Raw genomic sequence first — 18,499 nt, forward strand, 5'->3', positions numbered from 1 at the left:
TTAAATTCAGCTTTATAAGTCCCGATGGGGGAAACTCATTTGTGCAGCGAAAGGTCTAAAAGATGATTACTGAAGGGCTTTAAAGCAGAAAGTACACATTTTGTGTAGGAAACCATTAAGCCCACACTGTAATAGTGGTAATTCAGTTCTTCTTTAGCCACCATTAATGTATGTGCCTGCTCCATACAAAAACATCCTGTAGGTGCTCACTCTCCAGTCTGTGCCTGTTAACTGTATGTGTGCTCTAAGTTCCTGAAGTGTCTCCGCCGCCACTCTCTCATCCATTTCTGTGTATTTTTCTGCCCCGCAGGAAACTACCGCTGAAGGAAGAAAATGGAAAAGAGTCTCTCAAGCCGGATACGATTGAAATCAAAGTTCACAGCGACAACAGCATCCACATAAAGCCCGACGACAGCAAAGCGTAAAAAGGGTCCGGTCCCCCCTCGCCACCAAAAGAACATTCACGGATCATGAGACCAAAACCCAGAGAAACTACAGCACTGGAAAAATAGTGGAGTAAAATACCATATCTGTTTATAACAATGCCCCAGTGAAAGGCATGTGTAAATACAAATAATACAGAGAAAATAGAAAGAGAGAAAGGGTCAAACTTTTAGACGCCCTGAGTGATATATGTATCATGTTCTTGAAAAACATGGCATCAGTGGAAAGCTCTTGTTGATCAATGATTGTATTTTATTTGTCTCTTTTTCGTTGTCTGGTCATAAATGTTGATTTTATGATGAGTTCCTTTGTTTTACAGCCCACAGATTTCCATACCCAGACCCTGCTATGACTTCTCACACGAATGCAGGCAAAGCTAACATGCTAATGCTAATGCTCTTTTTGTCAGAAGGAACGCATGGGCTGAACATCCCTGTCGATATGAAACGTCGTCCTTACCTGAGTGTGCAACATTTAGGCCTCTAGTAGTGATGCGAGGTAACATGAGGCATGAGTTAATTCAAGCTGGAGAAAAAGGTAAATGTGCAAAGAAACATACATCATTACGACGAAGAATTGAGCTTTGGACTAAAATGGCTTTCTGAAGGGCTATTGTGGATAAAATTTAGCGCTGCAGGAACAAAAACCTAAAAAAATCTTGATTAACAGTCACTTTTTTGCTGTCTGTCACTTTTAAAGCCTCACGTTTGCACTGCTTTTATTGTTGGCTAACTCTTTACGCTGACTCTTCTATTCTTTAACAATGTTCGTTTTCCCATCAATTAAGGTGCATACCATTCAAAATTAAGCAAATTTCTGTAAGTCTTCAAAAAGAGAGGGTAAAGGCTTCCCTTAAAAGATGTCCTGAGTGATTTTGGCGCAGTCGTTGCCAACTCACGGTGTGGGAACAACCGAGTAGAGAACACAATCAGCATTTTTGTAGTGTTTTTTTTATCCATCCGTCTCAAATGTTTCTTTGAAGCTTCTGTTCTTGATTTAAACCTCTCTGATGTTGTCATGTGATGTACATAGGTGAAAAAAAAGAATATTTTACAAAGCTTTTATGTAAATATACCCTAAAAGATGTGTCTTTTTCAAGATTCAACAGGCTTGGCTTTTTCTTGTGAACACTCCTCAGATGAAAAGCTGTTTTTTTCTGTTTTTTTCTTCTTTTTTTGGTTGTGTTTTGGTCCAAAGTTCAGTGACGGTGTACTCTTGCTTTTTCTAGTCATTTGTTTCCCTTTAGAAAATCCATGCCCCAAGGCTATTTCACGGCGTTTTAATGCAGACGGTAATTACGGCATTAGTGTGCCTTTTTTTGTTCTTTTCTTTCCCTCTTGTGGCCCGATGCCGCCGCCGCCGCTACAGCAGCAGCAGAAATGAATTTTGGATCACTGCTTTTTTTTTTTTTTTTTTCACTGAATGTGTCAGACAGTTGAATATTAATGTGACGCTGTGAATTCTGGGAAACGTAGTGTTAGGATTGTGGAGTGTAGTCGACGACACTGGACAGAAGTATGTAACTACTAGATGTCAGGTAATTCAAAGTGCAGAATGCATCGACGTGAGTGGGTGTGGACGTGTGGGTGCGTACATGCATGAGTGGGTGAGAGCAGTGTCTACATGAATCAGGTTGCATGTATGTTTGTTGAATGTATCTGCACGTACTGTAAGTCATCCATGTGAGAGTGAATGAGTCTCCCTGCTCAATTAATATCTTTAATTTTGATTTCTTTAATTTATTTGATCTATTTATATCCGATTAATCACTTTTCAGCTCCATGATGCATTGCAGCTCTGCAAATCATTTAGGTTTATGACCACGTGCCAAGTATGAATGTCCAATCGCTGTGAGTGTTGGCAAGAGCTCTCACCGAGTTGCGCAGCACGCTCCGATAGGTAAAACCTGATTATGTAGTTCTCAACGGTGATTAATTCCCCCAGGCTGCAGCACTCCACTCTGCATGTGTCTGCCGCCACTTCTCCCTGCCTCTCAGACTCCACTGGTTTTTATCTCAGACCTCATAGCGCTGGCTTTGTTTCCTCACAGCGAGCCCTTGTACCTGCATATCTCCAAACGGATGGTCCTGCCATGGAGTGGTTCCGCTGCCTGTTACGATGACTGTAAATACGGGAGCCTGGAGTGCCTGGAGGCTATACGATTTGTACATGTTCTTTTTGTATTTGAATATGAGTCGAAAAATACCCGACACCCCCCCGCCTCCTCTCCTTCTTCTCCTCTCCTGTCGTCCTCTTCTCCTCCACCACCAGTCCTTTTTTCTGTAGGGGGTAAAACAGGTGTGTTTGAGCTCAGTGTACAGTATGTGTCCTCTTGTCCCCATGCTCCCCGTGTCCCCTGGACTGTCCCCGCTGAGTGTGCTTTGTGCAGGAGGTGGGAACTATTGATGTCTCTCTGTACGTACCTGTGGAAACACTTGTGACTCCTGTCATTTGCCGCTGTAAATAAACATGTCCTGGTAGAAGAGAGTGACACGCTGTTATTCGTTGTTTTCTCTTTCCACTTTGTCTGTGACTCTTCAGCTTCTGTGTGGGTGTCTAGAAGAGAAATCAAGTATTATCAAGCTGTTAAACTAAAGGTTATAACATGGTATAAATGATTCCTACAGGTTATTACTATTCTAAATGTTCAGGGCTGGAATCAGACTAAAAATACCAAACTTGCATCAAGATTTTCAGTCTACATGCATAGTTTTATTTTACTCCATTTTACTGCAATAACAAGAAAATTGAGCTTGTTTTCTTGAGGTGTTGACTTATTAATCTTGTCAGGTTTGTATTATACAGCTAGTTTCCCCTGATAATGTGTTGATCTCTTGAAAACAACAGAAGTTTAGACGTTATTCCAGTAACTGGAGTAAAATTTTAACAATGCTCTTTTTGAATATGCTTGTTTTGTCCTTTCTTTTGGGCGATAATTAGGTTTTGTTTCATCAAAGTCCCAACTTTTTCATAAAAAAGATGAATTAGTGGAAAATAATGGAAGTGGTGGTGGGTCCATCACTGTTGCACTATTCAAGCATGGTAGCAATAGCTGGGGCTCGATCATACATGATTTCACTGAAAACGCACGCTACACTTGGCAACAGAAGAGGAACAGGGCCATTGGGAAAATAAAATAAATCTGCAAAAGGGGTAAAATTTCTGACATTAAGTTATACGACCAAAAAACAAAAAAAAAACCTTTTATCTCCAGCAAAAATTTGTTAGTCAGAGTTCGGAATTTTCCTCAAAATTGCAAATATTTTTAAGGAGCTCTGACTTTTTGTCAAAATGATGACAGTTTTTTTTTTTTACTAGGAATTCTGATTTGTTTTTTGTTAGAATTTTGAAGTTTTTCCTCAGAAATGTTTACTTTTTTCACTTGGAATTCTGTTTTTAAATTTTTGGAATTCTGACTTTTTTGTAGCAATTATGTGTTTTCTGAATTTTGACTTTTTCTTGGAATTCTTGTTCTTTACTATGAATTCTGCCCTTTTTTCAGTATTTTAATTCTGACTGATTTTGTTTTGTTCTGTCTTTTTCCCTTTTCCCCTTGGAATTCTGTTTTCAACTCTTGGAATTCTGACATTTTTGTAGGAATTCTGACCTTTTTAAGGGGTTCTGACATTATATTGGAGTTCTGACTTTTTTTCTAGGAATTCTGGCTTTCCTCAGAATTCTGATTTTTTTTTTTTCTCGGAACTCAGACTTCTTTCTTGGAATTCTAACCTTTTCCATCCAATTTCCAACTTTTCCCTAAGAATTCAGTTTTTTTCTAAAAAAAACCCCCAAGAAATTCCCCTTGGAGTTCTGATTTTCTTTTCTTTTTTTTTCTTTGAACTGTGATAACTTCATCAGAATTCTGAATTTTTTTATGGAATTCTGGTTTTTTTTTCCTCAAAGGATTTTTATTAATTTTCTCAGAAATGTGACTTTTATTCCTAAGAATTCAGTTTTTTTCTTAGAATTCTGACTTTTTTCTTTGAAACCAAAATTTTCCCTAGGAATTCTGTTTTAAAGTTGTTCAAATTCAGATATTTCAATCAAATCTGTCTTTTTTTCTGAAGGGATGTAGTTTATAGGAGCTCTGGCTACTTTTTTTTCTCAGCAGTCTTCCTTGGAATTCTGGCATCTTTTAATTGGAATATTTGCTCTTTTATGAATTCTGCCTTTTTCTTAGTGTTTTCATTTTGACTTATTTTTGTTCAAGTTGTTTGAGATACATATTTTTTTTCTGAATTCAGAAAAAAAAGTCAGGATTCTAAGATTAAAGATGCTTCTCAGAATTTGACATTAAAATGTATAATTCAAACTAATTTTTCCCCTTGTTTGAGGTGCAAACCACTTTTTTTTAGACTTTTAATTCTGATCGAAAATTCTGACTTTTTTTGGAAGTGAAGGGTTTTTATCCCCTACAATTCTGATTTTTAACTCAAAGTGGACTTTTTTACACAAGATTAGACAACCGAAAAAGTGTAGAAAAATCTGTGGCATTAATCTTTTTATGTACAAAACAAAAAATTCACTTAAAAAAGATAAAAAATATTTAGTGAGTTTCAGCAAAACAATGAAACATTTCTGTGCCACATATCTGTTTGTGGCTACAGATGATGGTTTGAATGCTGTAATCATCATAAGGAATTACTGTTGATAATAATTCTTTACAGCTTATTAAGACTTCTGTTAGATTTTGGTGAAATTATCTGAACTGTTCTTTGCTTTATATTCACCCTGGTGGTTCTCTCATCTATTTGTGATATCTCAGCGCCAAAATGTCAAAACAGATCATTAAAGCTTACAACTGCAGTGCCTGGTGGTTAATATGGTTGTCATAGTGACCATCAGTCTTTGGCTTCTTTACACAATGCATTGTGGGTACAATGAGTGCACTATATTGCTTATAACAATGCTCACACTGAATTCAGACAGCGATACAAGCAGCCTTTTCACTCTGTGTAGTAAATAGGAGATTATTTGGGAGACAGTGGACATTTGTGTGGAGATGGAAGAAAATTTCTCATAGCATTCTTGAGCCCTTTGACCTTTAACATTTAAAATCCAATGGAACATGGAGCAGCATGGAGGCATAGTAGCACCAGTATTGTTACATGGAATAAAACTTGACATGAATCCCATTTTTCCCCGGCTTCACTCTGAGGTAATGTAACACTGAGCTTCACGGTGAAGAGAAGAGATAGTGTTGTAGATACTGATACTGGGTGAACATTTCATTATAATCCTCAGCATTGTTCTGGGCCGTTCTGAAGTCTGGTGCAATTGTCAGATAAAAGCCCACTTCTGCACAAAGACACTTCTTTAATAGCTTTTAATTTCTCCCTGCTGAAGTCGGCACAGCTCATTTTTCCAGGGGACGTGGCGCTATTCTCATCAAGGTCATCCCTGAGCCTCCATTACTCCTGCTTTAAATGGTAACTGTGTTGCATCTAAATCTGGCCTCACTGCCTTGAAACAGTAGCAGAGCTTTAATGATGAAAGAAGCCGGGCTCAGAGGAGGAATTAAAACAATTGTGCAGCCACAGTGTTGGATAACAAAGCTGGCCCCTCTTCGGTGCTCATTTGAAAGCAGTAGATAAGGTTTCTCAGACGTCTCCGGCTTCCCATGTGAGCAGGCCGCCTGTTGGATCCTGGCTGCAAGGGCCTCTTTTAACAAGGGGAGCAAACTTCAACTTCATCTCTCACAGGGCCTCAAAGGAAGTCTGCACATCAAACGCTGGCTCTGGTTTGGATGAAAAGACAGGGAAGTCATCTGCTACAGGTGATTACTTCTTTCCCATAGAAGTGTTGGACCGCACATGAAGTCGCACATCAGCAAACACTGTGTTTTAGTCTCTCTGAAGCCACACACCAATAGAAAACGATAGCACAGTAAGCCTTCAGGTAATATTTCTCCCCTAATCTTTCCGTTTGCAGAAACTCCCATGATACCCTGCGCTGACAGCACCTTAATCCAAACTCTAAGAGAAGTTTGGGAAGTCTGGGTAGAAATCTCCCCGCCATTGTTGAAGTTTTCTCTCAGAAGCATGCATGCACTTAAATGCCTCTGCTCAGGTTCCACGGCGAGGCTCACACACCAAATAATTTCACAAACTTTCTGAGGAAGTTTCTCAGCCACATGGGCAAATCCAGCAGAGAGCTTTCTGGCAGGTACAGCCCACCGCTCTCCTTAATCTGCTTGAATTCAGACTCTCCCAGCTGAGGTCCAACACGCCTTTGATTTGACAGCAGAGAAGAAGAGAAGAGGCAGGTGAACTGGAGGTGCACTGACTAATTCTCTTTTAAGTATAAAGGTACAATAAATCTGTCATGGCGGGAAAAGTGTTGTTGCAATTCTTTGAAATGCCAGACTTGCCCACCTACTTTAATGAGCAGCAAAGAAGGAAAATACGGTTAAAAAACAACAGAACTGGACCAAGGTGTTGTATTTAAGTCTGTTTCCCTGACAGTATAGTGCTCTTCATCTTCTTTTTCTATATATAGTGCTTACTTTAAGCCTCTTCTCATACGGGTTATGATTATTTCCACCTACAGCTACTGCCTACATGTTCCAAAATCAAACAATATTATTCTTGTGTCATTTTTCCCCTTATTTCTTCCAGGTTTAGCATATATATGAGCCAATTTCTGCCAATATAAAAAATTAAAAGATCAAATTTAAGCATTTTATGATAGTAAAGATCTTATTGATAATGAAAAAGTGCTTATCTGAAGTCATAACTACAAGATTTAAGGTTATATGACTACTTAAAGGCATTTAGTATAACAAAAATAGTCAAAATTATGCAGTGGTTGACATAAAAGTGAAAATTGTGACATTCATAATCTAAATTATGTGGTAGAACATTTAAATTATGAAATATTAGCATTGTTATGGCATGAATAATCAAAAAAGAGGCATATTAGGTCATTTTTATGACTTAAAAACTGATAATTAAAGGGGAAAAACATTTTGACAAACCAATTCATTATTGGTTGAAATAATAAGACAAGTAGAAAAAAAATGATATAGTAGGTTATTCTGATAGCACAAAAGTCAAAAATCATAATGTAAACAATCAAAAGATGTTGAAAGAAAGTTGAAATTATGAAATGATAGCATCATTATGACATGAGGAATTGAAACAGAGGCATATCAAGTCACTTTGTGACATAAATATTGAAAATTAAGAAATAAAATAATATTTTGACAAGCCAATTCATAATAAGGCCATAAAATGGAAAATCTATTGTACTTTAAGTTTTATTTTTTATATAAAATGAATAAAGGAATATATATTCTCAGGCGTTCTTAGACCATTTAACATTATAATAATATTTTTGTCTTTTTATGTGAATTTTTATTCTTATAATTAATACTTTTTTTTCAAATTTGACTGCTTATCTCATAATAATTACATTTTATATCATAAAAGTAACGTAAAATAAAACTTTTTTTGTGGTTTTTAATTAAATATTTTCTTTCTTCATTGGCGGACATAAGTTTGAAAGTTTTATTTTTCTGCTTTGAGCGCTCCATCTTAAGAGCGGAACCACCACAGAAAGCACTACCTGATTGAGTTGCCAATTTGCGCATTACACCACCCGTTTAGTACACAGTACCACGGCATTATGGAACCAATTTAGACATTACACCTGCTTCATACGGCTGTGTCATGGAATAGCTCATTTGAAAAGGGGGGACCCGTTGCCAGACCCACAGACATAATATACGTATATTTATATATTAATATATACGTATATGTTATATACGCTGTATTTGTTGATATACGTATATAATGTCTACGGCCAGACCTGTCAAGGCTTCAAACTGTGATGTGAGTTAGTGTGGTGTCGTCCACCCCCGCCTCGTTTAAATGGACCCGTCCAACTGACACAGCTGAAGTTAATCAACTGAATAAAGAGAAACATGAAGACGGAAGAAATACGGAATGAAATAGTCTTTAGAATAACATAATAGCCAAAATATTGAACATAAGAGGTCGGTTTTAACTAAGAAGAACTTTGTGCTTCAAAGTTTTGATTAGGATAGCATATTTGTGATTCTTAAAGTAACGGTTGTTGACATGGGGGCAGGGAAACATACTAGCTGTTTTAATACTAGCAAACATAACATAACATGCTAATGTAAATTATTCGCAGGTATAAGAAGAAGAGGAAGAGAGGAGTGTAGGAAGCTGTTGCCCTTGAACAACCAGGCAAGAGGAGGTCACCTCTCCAAGAGCTCAAGTAACAAGTTTGTGTACGTGAAGCTAGCATTAAAATAGCTGTTTTGCTAAAGTCTTACAGGCTACAAATGAGTGTATCTGCGCAGATTGATAAGGAATTAAAAACTATTTTATCAAAGAACTAAATCAGACAATGTTAAAAAAAGTTAAAAGTTAACCCAACCATACAAGTGCAGTCAGGATTTAGTTGTTTAATTTGTTTATGAAAGCCTATGGCATACACTGCTTAATTGCACTTTATGTCTTTGCTGCTGGCTAGACAGTATGTCTGTCCTTATTATACAAAAATCATGTGACAAGTCTCCCTGGACTTTGTAGAAAAGCAATGTGATCATTTGTTTGCATAAAGAGATTTGAATGCATTGGATGTTTCTTTAGCATAAATGATGGGTTTCTTCCCAAGGTAAATAAAAATGTCTGCCCAAGTGTAGGGCTGGATCAAAAATAAAATCTAAGTTTATGTTAACACCAAACCTGATTTACACTTAAAAAAAAAAAAGTGAGCATCATGCATGCATGTTATGAAAAATGTAAGTAAAACCAGACAACACAGATTTACTTTCCTGCCTTATATTGCATATGCACGCTACTCACAGTGTATATGTTTGATCAGAAAGGGAGTTTATGTGAATGATTTTAAAAAATGCTTAAATGATCAGCAGAAATACAGTGTCACAGGGCTAGTGGCCTTTGTCATTTCAATTAGTAATTATTAGGGCTGTCAAAGTTAACATGTTAATATCGTGTTAACTCAAATTACTGATTTCTTTGTTGCACGATTAACACATGCCTGTTCTGTGTGACCCTCTACCCATCCCGTACTTTCCAGATCAGGAACCGTAGTGTACAGGGCAGAGACTTTTGAATGGCAAGTTGAGCTTTGAGGTCATGCCAGATAAGACTGAAGTTATTTTCTCTTACTGTCGACATTAACTGAGTTACCAGGAGTTTGTAGAGTCTTAAATAGCCTGTACCACTAGCTGGCCAAGCACACCGCTAATGCAGAGAGCCGCCCCCTTAGCCATGCTGGAGTGTTTACAACGGAGACACTCAGACAACTCTGCAAGCAGGGATGGACTCGCTATCTGGCATACATTTCCCAGTGGGCCGACTCACTTTTGGGTCAGCATGATTTATTCATTTATTTATATCTGCTGTGAACCGGCACTACAGCTGCACTGACCCTTTATATTGACTGTTGACTGGCCAATCACGTCTCCTAAAGGTCTGTTTACCTCCTCTCCCATCCACACTCAGCTCCTGCTTGAAAGTGAAAGTATTTGGAGAAAACAAAACTTACTAAAACAATGGATTAGAACTGTAAATAAATGCCAAATTAAAAAAAATGCTGCAAAAGTGTCAAAGACTCTATAGTCCCTATAGGAGATGGTCTGATGCTGGTGAATATACAGCTACATCATGAGGAGGAGGAGGGGGGGACAGAGCAGCAGAGGCTGGTGTGTGACAGGTGAGCCTGAGAGTGAAGAAGCTGTGTAGAATATAATGTAAACTAAAAGCATTATTAGACTGTGGGTCCCCTTTATTTATGAAGAAAAATGTTTGAGACTAAATCTGTAGTTCTTCTATGATCTGAAGAATGAAGAGATGGTTAAGTCCTCTTACTACACATTAAAAGTTCTCCACTGAGACTTCTTTTACTTTCTTACTGTCAGCATTTATTTTACATTTGGGCAGTTTAAAAATAAGCAGAGACTTGACTTCTCTCAGTAATATGTAGTGTAATTCTCTAACTGTATTTAGTCTCTCTTTTTGAATCATTTTCCTCATGTGAGGCTGAAATTCTCTGCTTTAGTGTGAAGGATCAGGAATGATCTTTAAGTGATTTAAACTTCACTGACCATGCCCTTTATGTCCATGTGTGATGATGGGATCTGTTGTTCTGTGTTCAGCTGCTGAGAACAACAGAGGAGGTAACTTCAAGAAGTCTGAAGTTGGACACTACATCGTGGTATTATTCAGTAATGCATTAAGGTCAGTATCTCCATCTGCTGTCCTTGTTAGGCTTGAGTTTACCATGTTATACTCTAAGCATATTTTTGGAGCATTCAGTATCTTTGAGCTTAGTCTAGAGAATTGTCTAGACATTATCTCTTGTTGTTTGGGGTTGTTAACATGAACAATCATTTGCATAAAAAACACATTTTTGTCCACTTGTGTTGATAAGGGTAGAGCAGATAATGAGTTTAAGTCTGGAAACCTTACCTGAATGCAAACGAGAAGCAAAGAAATTTGGAGATATTAACATTCTGTCAGTGAAATATGTTTTGTGCATGAATAATTATGAACAAAAGAGAAATTACTTTGTTTCAGTATGAAATTAAGTCCTGCAGATTTTGTTTTTATTTATTTTTATTTTTATTTAGTAATCTGTCTGATAGGAACAGGCCACAAAGTTAAAAGAGCCTCTTAACATTTTTTCAAGGAGAACCATAAACTCTCACATATACTTCAAAATAAAAGCTCTACAAGGTTTTTGACAAAGCGGTTAAATAACAGATAAAAAAGGGCCATTTTTTATTTGAATTAATTCTACCAAGGTCAAGATTGAAATAATTTTCAAAGGCTCATCTAGCAGCTAAAGCAATAGACAACCCTGACCTTTGTACATCATTTTTGGAGCATACAGCTTAGCACACTGGACTAATAAAGACAAGGTGGCCTCTCTTATACATAACAGTATTTTATTTGTTATCTAGGAAACCTCTTTTGAAAGGGAATTTGTTTGAAAGAGACAGAAAAGCTTTCTGCGTCCTTTGATTATATGGTTCCGATTTTTAGAAACATTATGAATGTTGATGTAATGAGAAGTCATGTTATAAAGGGGGAAGGAAGATGCAAATATTCAAAGTACTCTATATGCTAAAAGCAGAAAATCTCAACTCAGATTTGCAGTTGAAAAGGTGACCACACTTAGAAACGTTTCAGGGCATAAAAGATGTTTTTCCCTTTTCAGCAGATTCCTTGAGCAGGGGCATTTCCCTTCACTGCTCCCCTCATAAGCATTTCTATCTGTTATTTCAGAAAAGAGGCAACACTTAGCATTTTTATGGATCTTATTACAAGTACACATCCTCGTATATTTTGAGCTACAGCTGAGTAACATGACTGCTCCTGCACTCACATCTGTCAAACTCAATATTACCCTTTAGGAGACAAGGTACAGGGAGAAGAATTTGTTAAATCTTCACAACTTGCAGACTTATGTTTAAAAAAAAACTGAAGATGAAGTCATGTCATAGCTGAAGCTGCTTAAATTGGCTTTTACAGGAACAACAGAGTGAAGAAGTAAAGTAAAACAAAGCCTCCCCACCTCTATTTTTCTTATTAAAGCAGCCAAACATGAAGAGATAAAACAGTCCTCACGCTGTCGCCTTTTTCTGTCCCAACAAGCAAGCTCTGGGGGGAACTGAGACACAATCCAGATGACAAATGAGAGCTTTATGGCTGTTCGCACGGCGGGCTCTGTGTTCAAGGACACACCGGGAGGATTTTCCAAGGGACTGAGCCCAAATTACTTCAGGTTGTAACTCTTTCAAAGTGATGCAGTGCCTTAAAAGAGAAACACATGAGGTGTGCTGAGAGGCCTTTTGATATTCAGCGCAGACACAGATAAATACATTAGGATGGAAATCTGTAAAAAGTCACGTACGCTGGTCACTTTATCTCTGTGCTGTGATTCAGGGCTCTTTCATTATGGAGCTCACAGCTACAGGAGACATAATTGAGTCTGTGCATATACAGCCAAGCTGTGAAATACCTTTTTGTGCTGGATGAAAGGGCTCTTCTCTTCCTTGTGCAAGGGAGAACTTTGAGTGCAGCATGTGGCAGGAATTTCTTCTCTTGTTGGAATCAAATCACAATGAAATATGGATTTAATGCCAGAAATTCATTTATAAGCAGTTATATGTCTAAATTATTCAACAGAAGGTCTTTATTTCTACACATAACCTAGCCTGTGATGTATGTTCGAACCTCCTGTGAGTGCTTTTAAATATTCATGAAGCTGCTGCAGGTATGGTTAGTGGTTAGATTACTCCAAAATAAAAATCAGGATATTAAAGGATTAGAAGGTTTCAAAAGTGCTATTAAGTCTTTATTAGGTTGAAAAGACTCTGTTTGAGCTTAATCTAAAGTAAAATAAACTTCTTTCTACTATAACACATCATTAATTAGTGATTTTATTTCACTGTTTTACAATCAAAGTGTAAAATGTCTTTGCTTTTGCAGAACTAACAGTACTGAAAACGCAGTGATGTAGCTTTTATCTACATTTGAATAATACATCAACAGCAGCAGGCGTTTAAATTGACCCAGAAATGCTAAACACAATAGCAGCTCTCAGACAGTTGAACCGTGTCGGGGTGTTTCAGGGTGAATTTTATCTTTAGGCTTCCTGTTGAACTGCAGGAAACTGAATGAGACTCATTTAAATTCACAGTGTGAGATATGATGTAGTGTGGAGGGGGTTAAGATGAGCCAGTGGATCAGATGACCCAGCCAGCTGTTTCTAAGCAACCGTACAGGTGACTGTAAATTTAGGAAGAAGCCATAATTTCTCTGTGGCTGTTATGGGGAGGAGACGCACACATGAGAGAGGTAGTTACTCTGAGCCTGTGTGTGAAAATTGTTTATAGATCAACTGAAAGTGAGGTTACATGGAGGCAGATACTTTCTCTGTTACAGGTCTCATGTTGATGATTTAAAAAAACAATAAAACATCTGTGATAATCTTGTGTTCATGATGTAGTGAAGTTAAGTTCCTAAAACATAAAAATATTTCAGTGTAGTGTAGCACAAGCTGCCTAGTTTAGTAATGAAAAAGGTGACATAGCAGCAACCTATCAGAGTTGTTTCTGGGGTTTAGTGACATTTATTATAAGATCTGAATAATTATCAGATTATAGTGGACAAAAACATGAAATAAGGTCAAAGTATGGCCACATTCACAGTGTTGGAGATAAAAGCAACAGGTGCCTGACTTAACAATGAAACATTGTCAGCATCAACCAGTTAGTCATCATTAAGACAATCAATCAGTGAGTCGGTCAGTCAGCCAGGCAGGTGGTCAGGCAATACTGTAAATTTGTCAGTCAGTAACTCAGTCAATCACTAAGTCAGTCATTCAATCAGCCAGTTAGTAAGTCAATCACTCAGTTAATCAGTCAGTCAATAAGACAGTCTATGGGTCAACCAGCAAGTCAGTCAATCAGTCAGTCAATAAGTCAGTCAATCAGTTAGTCAATAAGTCAGTCTATCAGTCAATCAGCAAGTCAGTCAATCATTAGTTCAGTCAATCAGTTAGTCAAGTCAGTCAATAAGTCAGTCAATCATTAGTTCAGTCAATCAGGAAGTCAATCAATCGGTCAGTCAATAAGTCAGTCAATCATTAGGTCAGTCAGTCCATAAGTCAGTCTATTTGTCAATCAGCAAGTCAGTCAATCGGTATGTCAGTCAGTCTGTCAATCAGTCAGTCATTAGGTCAGTCGGTCAGTAAGTCGATCAATCGGTCAGTCAGTCGGTTATTTAGACAGACAAATAGCCAGTCAGTAAATGAGTCAGTCAGTCAATTAGCCAGGCAGGAAGTAAATCAGTCAACCATTCAGTCAATCAGTAAGTCAGTTCATCAGTCAGTCGATCAACTGGTCAGTCAGTCCCTTAATCAATCAGCCAGTCAATCAGTCTGTCACTCCCTCAGCCGATCAGTCATTCAGTCTGTAAATCAATTAGTCGATCACCCAGTCAGATAGGCAATCCATCAGTTAATCAGTCATCAATTAATCCATCAGTCAGTCAGTCGGTCAAAAAGACAGTCTGTTAGTCAGTCAGTCAGCCTTTATCTCAATGTTTCCGATTGAAAAGTTAGTTTAAAGTAATTCAAAGACATTTTACAGCGTGGGTAAGTCTAGACTGTTCTCTTTATTATGTTATCTTTAAAGCTCCGTTCAGACTGTTTTAGAAAGTTTGTGCTGATGATCACAGCCGTCTGAACTGGGCTGACAGCTCTAATCAAGCCTTCTGATGATGTTGCCTGCAATTTGGTTCGGCACATCACACACAGCTTGTTGCAGGCAGAAAAATGTGAAAAGTATAAAATTTCATTAGATAAAGTAACACTGTGAATTTTGGAAATGATCACGTCTATCTTTTTTTTTACTTTTCAAGCTTCAGCTTGTAAACACTCCTGTTTCCTCCATCAGCTGTGCAAGCAAACACAGGTGTGCAGGATATTCTTGTGTCATGACAGCACATGCGTCTGGTTTTCTGCTGGTGTTTTGATCATTTTGTTCAGGTTCCAGCCAACTTTTTGCATGAAATAGACCAGATTTTCCAGCAAATCCTAAACTGATAGCACAGTAAAGTAAACTTTGTAGCTGTGCACTTCCTTGCTTCTTTTTTAAGCAGCTAGTGAAAAAACTGAAGGAGATAATTAAGAAACTTATTTAAATTAGATTTCCAGTGAGACTTCAGATCAAGCTTCATGATTTAACAAGGTCATTCAGACTTTAAGTTGAGTTTATCTTGTGACTCCTACATATTAGTTTTGCCTCTGGCCTAAATAGCTAAGAGAGGGCTAATAGTCCAATAAACACCAGTTATCTTGCTAACAGCATTACTGTTGGTTCCTGCTGTCTTCACAACAATTTTATCCCAAACAGAAACTTTCTTAGACACCAACTGAAAGTCAGAAAGGTTTGCTCAACTCTGAATCCCTGAAGTTTTTTCCCAGTTGTTTGAAAGTGAATTAACCGCAAAGCTTGATTAAAGGCGGCTAATGTCAGCTAATCATGGTAATTCATTGCTTTTAGGATTAATGAGCTACTGCACATCACTCCCCAGTGAGAGCCGTGTGTATCTAAAATGTAATTTTTTTCTCCAGGACTAAAATAACAGCCTTGATTTGAGCTTAGTGACAGTGTTTTGGAGATAATCCTCTGTGCTCCGATTTGATAAAAGCAGCAGCATTATTAATATATTAAAAAATCTTCTAGGAGAAGCCCCGCCACAGCCAAAGAGACTCATCCCTGAGAGCAGAGCTGAGACACTCTCATCACGGTTCACCACAACACCATGCACTCAGGAAGCTCAAGGTATGACTCAGTGCTCACACGTTATTTTACAGGGTGACCTACATCAGGAAACATCTGCTATCTCTTCTAAGGGTGATGATATGTCACTGTTAATTACTCAAGTTTAACCCTCATATTTCCAGGGTAATAGGAAGTTAATACATACCAAACATTTTGCCCTGTCTTTATGTGTTTATCTATCATTTATCTCTGTTTTACATACGATTATCCAGACTTAAGGGGCACAAATAGTGCCACATATGACAAAAAAAAATTTTAATTAAAAGGCCTGTGCACTCTTTATTTCAATTTCTGAAATCCTCCTGCCTTTATTTGGGACAGGCATGTTCAAAAGATGGATTTTAAATTGATTTGTGGGTGCAAACCTGTGCAGAACGAAAAAGGAAAGAGAAAAATTGTTGGAATAAACCTTTAAAAGAACTTAAAATCCCCTGAGCAGATATTTTGACTCCTTATTTTTTGTTTAACAAAAATTTTATCCTGGAATAGTCTTGCACTTCAAGCTCCATCCAGATGTCCGAGCTCCTCATCAAGCCTCATACCACAGGAAAATCTAGCCGGATAATCTTTGGGATTTTGACCCAAAATCAACACAATTATCTTGTAGTGTGTATCCCACTTTACCAGAGAGCCCTGCTTCAGGTTAATCGTAATACAAGCCTTTTTTGAGGTGATCCATCAAGAGAAATCTTTTCTGTTGATTTTGATCATTATTCTACAGACATCTTTATTTTCCATTCTGAGCCTCATTTCTGCAGGTTACTTTACTAACACATTTAAACATTTTCAGCCTGTGAACCTCTTAACTCAATGGCTTTTATAAGCTGCTCTATTATTGTGGTTTTATGTAACTGCCGTGATTTTAAATCAGAAGCCTAGGGGCACACAAAAGAAGACCTTCACTCGAGTCAATTTACATTCATGTTTTAAACATCTGCCGATGCTCCTATCTGAACTGACAGTTCATGAGAGGGGATTTAGTGTTTTCCTTAAGAACACTTTACAGCCAGCCGGTATTGAGGGGATTTGACACGTGAGCTTCCAATTATGATGCTATCTCCCTTAGCACCATGCTGTCCTGCTAAGCACACACCTTGGCCACATATCAGCAGGGCATGTGTTACAGTGTCCCTTAAAGCCTATATAGGTTACAATCATTTGAAGAAAGCACCACGCTTTACTGAGCAGAGCCTGAGGACAAAAATTCTCACTCAATAATTGAGTGCATGGCAGGGTAAATGTCAAACTATTTGCAAGCCGTTGGTGAGCTGTGGTATTCTTCTCTATTAGCCTAATGCGCCAGAGTTACTCATCTCTGCTTTGTGCAAATTCATATTGGATTTTTATTAAACCGACTCAAACCAACAGTAATAGATGTGCCTCTGGGATAGCTTAAAAAATCAATTTGCTAAACAGCACAAAATTACCCCAATAATTGTCTCCTTGGACTGCATTACCCATCGAAGGTGATTCTCATTCCAATGTGAGTAAACTTTGCCTCGACAGCCAAGGCATTCAATCACTCCTGGCTCCAGAGCCGTGTGAGTCCTCATTACTGTAACAACCCAAACAGACAAACGGGATACTGCACACGGCGCTGACAGGACGGCAGAATCAGAACGCACATCCTGCCTGTCAAATGGCCCTGCGGCGATTCCTGCTGCTAATGAAGTGAAATATTCTGGCATCTGAATCTGAAATAGAGCTGTATATTTGGACACATGAATATGAATACAATCAGCTAGACTTGGCTCATTAATGAGGCAGGGAGAGCAACCAGCAGACAGGATTAATTAATTACAGAGTGACATTTATGGATAATAACCTTCTGGTGGATATCACGCTTAATGAATATGCATAAGACTATCAAAAGCATCCAGCCAAGATGAAATATCTATATTCAGATCCACGATAGCGTTACTGTCGCACCGTGTGAACCATCATGATTTCAGATCCTGTGAAACTCGCGACGTGATGAGACGGCGTGGCTGCCTTCAGCTCGAGTCCAGGGCTGGAGAAAACTTCAGGGATTAATGTTGAAATTCTCTTCAATGGCTACACTTTTGAATGTGTGCTAGCAGAAAATAGCAGGTGGTGAATATTCTGGTGCTGTGGAAAGATCACACTGTATCAAGTACCGATCACACTGTGGATGTGTGATGAACCCAGAGTTTATGTGTGTGCTGTTTTTGGATCAAGTGAATAATGTGCTGTGCAGTGACATTAAAGGACTTGAGTCATTATTTTCTACCTTGTTGTTGTGGCTTGTCAGACATCGTGACAAATGTGCACACAAGGTCCTTGTGATGTTTTGCCAAAAAATGTTTGACCGTAACTGTTGTTTTATTCTGATGGCAGTGCTGGCAGTCAGTGAGTCGGCCTGCTGATTGGTTGATAATGGAGTTAGGATTTTAGCATTGATGTGACACTTTTTGTGTCATGTGTTTATATGTATGGATAACACCTCGCTTTTCCTCATTTCTCAACGTGTCTTTCTCATTCGTATCAAAGTAGTGCCATATATAAATGTGTTGAAATTCCATGTACCTGACCTTAAATGATCATAAAGGCCTTTGCACACTGAGTCCTTTTTTTGTCTTAAATATCAGCATGTTTAAAAAGAAATAGGATCTCATATTGTGTGCCAAAACATTCCTCCATCACATTTTTTTTCAGGACAGGTTTAATTCTTTGGCACTGAAA

General features: G+C 38.0%; 1 protein-coding gene across 8 annotated transcripts in view; it reads left to right on the plus strand.

The window, feature by feature from the left end:
• The window catches only part of LOC121506408 (neural cell adhesion molecule 2-like), a 475,738-nt gene extending 472,803 nt beyond the window's left edge, over window positions 1–2,935 (plus strand). For 3 of the 8 annotated variants that reach the window (XM_041782202.1, XM_041782200.1, XM_041782201.1), the window contains one exon: window positions 311–2,935. In XM_041782202.1, coding sequence (XP_041638136.1) covers window positions 311–367 — 57 coding nt within the window. In that variant the 3' untranslated portion in view covers window positions 368–2,935. The remainder of the gene's footprint in view (window positions 1–310) is intronic. The other 5 variants (XR_005991644.1, XR_005991640.1, XR_005991641.1 and 2 more) reach the window with 5 other exon arrangements.
• The last annotated feature ends 15,564 nt before the right edge of the window (window positions 2,936–18,499 follow it).

Source organism: Cheilinus undulatus, linkage group 24 (assembly GCF_018320785.1).
Source record: "Cheilinus undulatus linkage group 24, ASM1832078v1, whole genome shotgun sequence".
In the NCBI taxonomy this organism is placed as follows: Eukaryota; Metazoa; Chordata; class Actinopteri; order Labriformes; family Labridae; genus Cheilinus; species Cheilinus undulatus.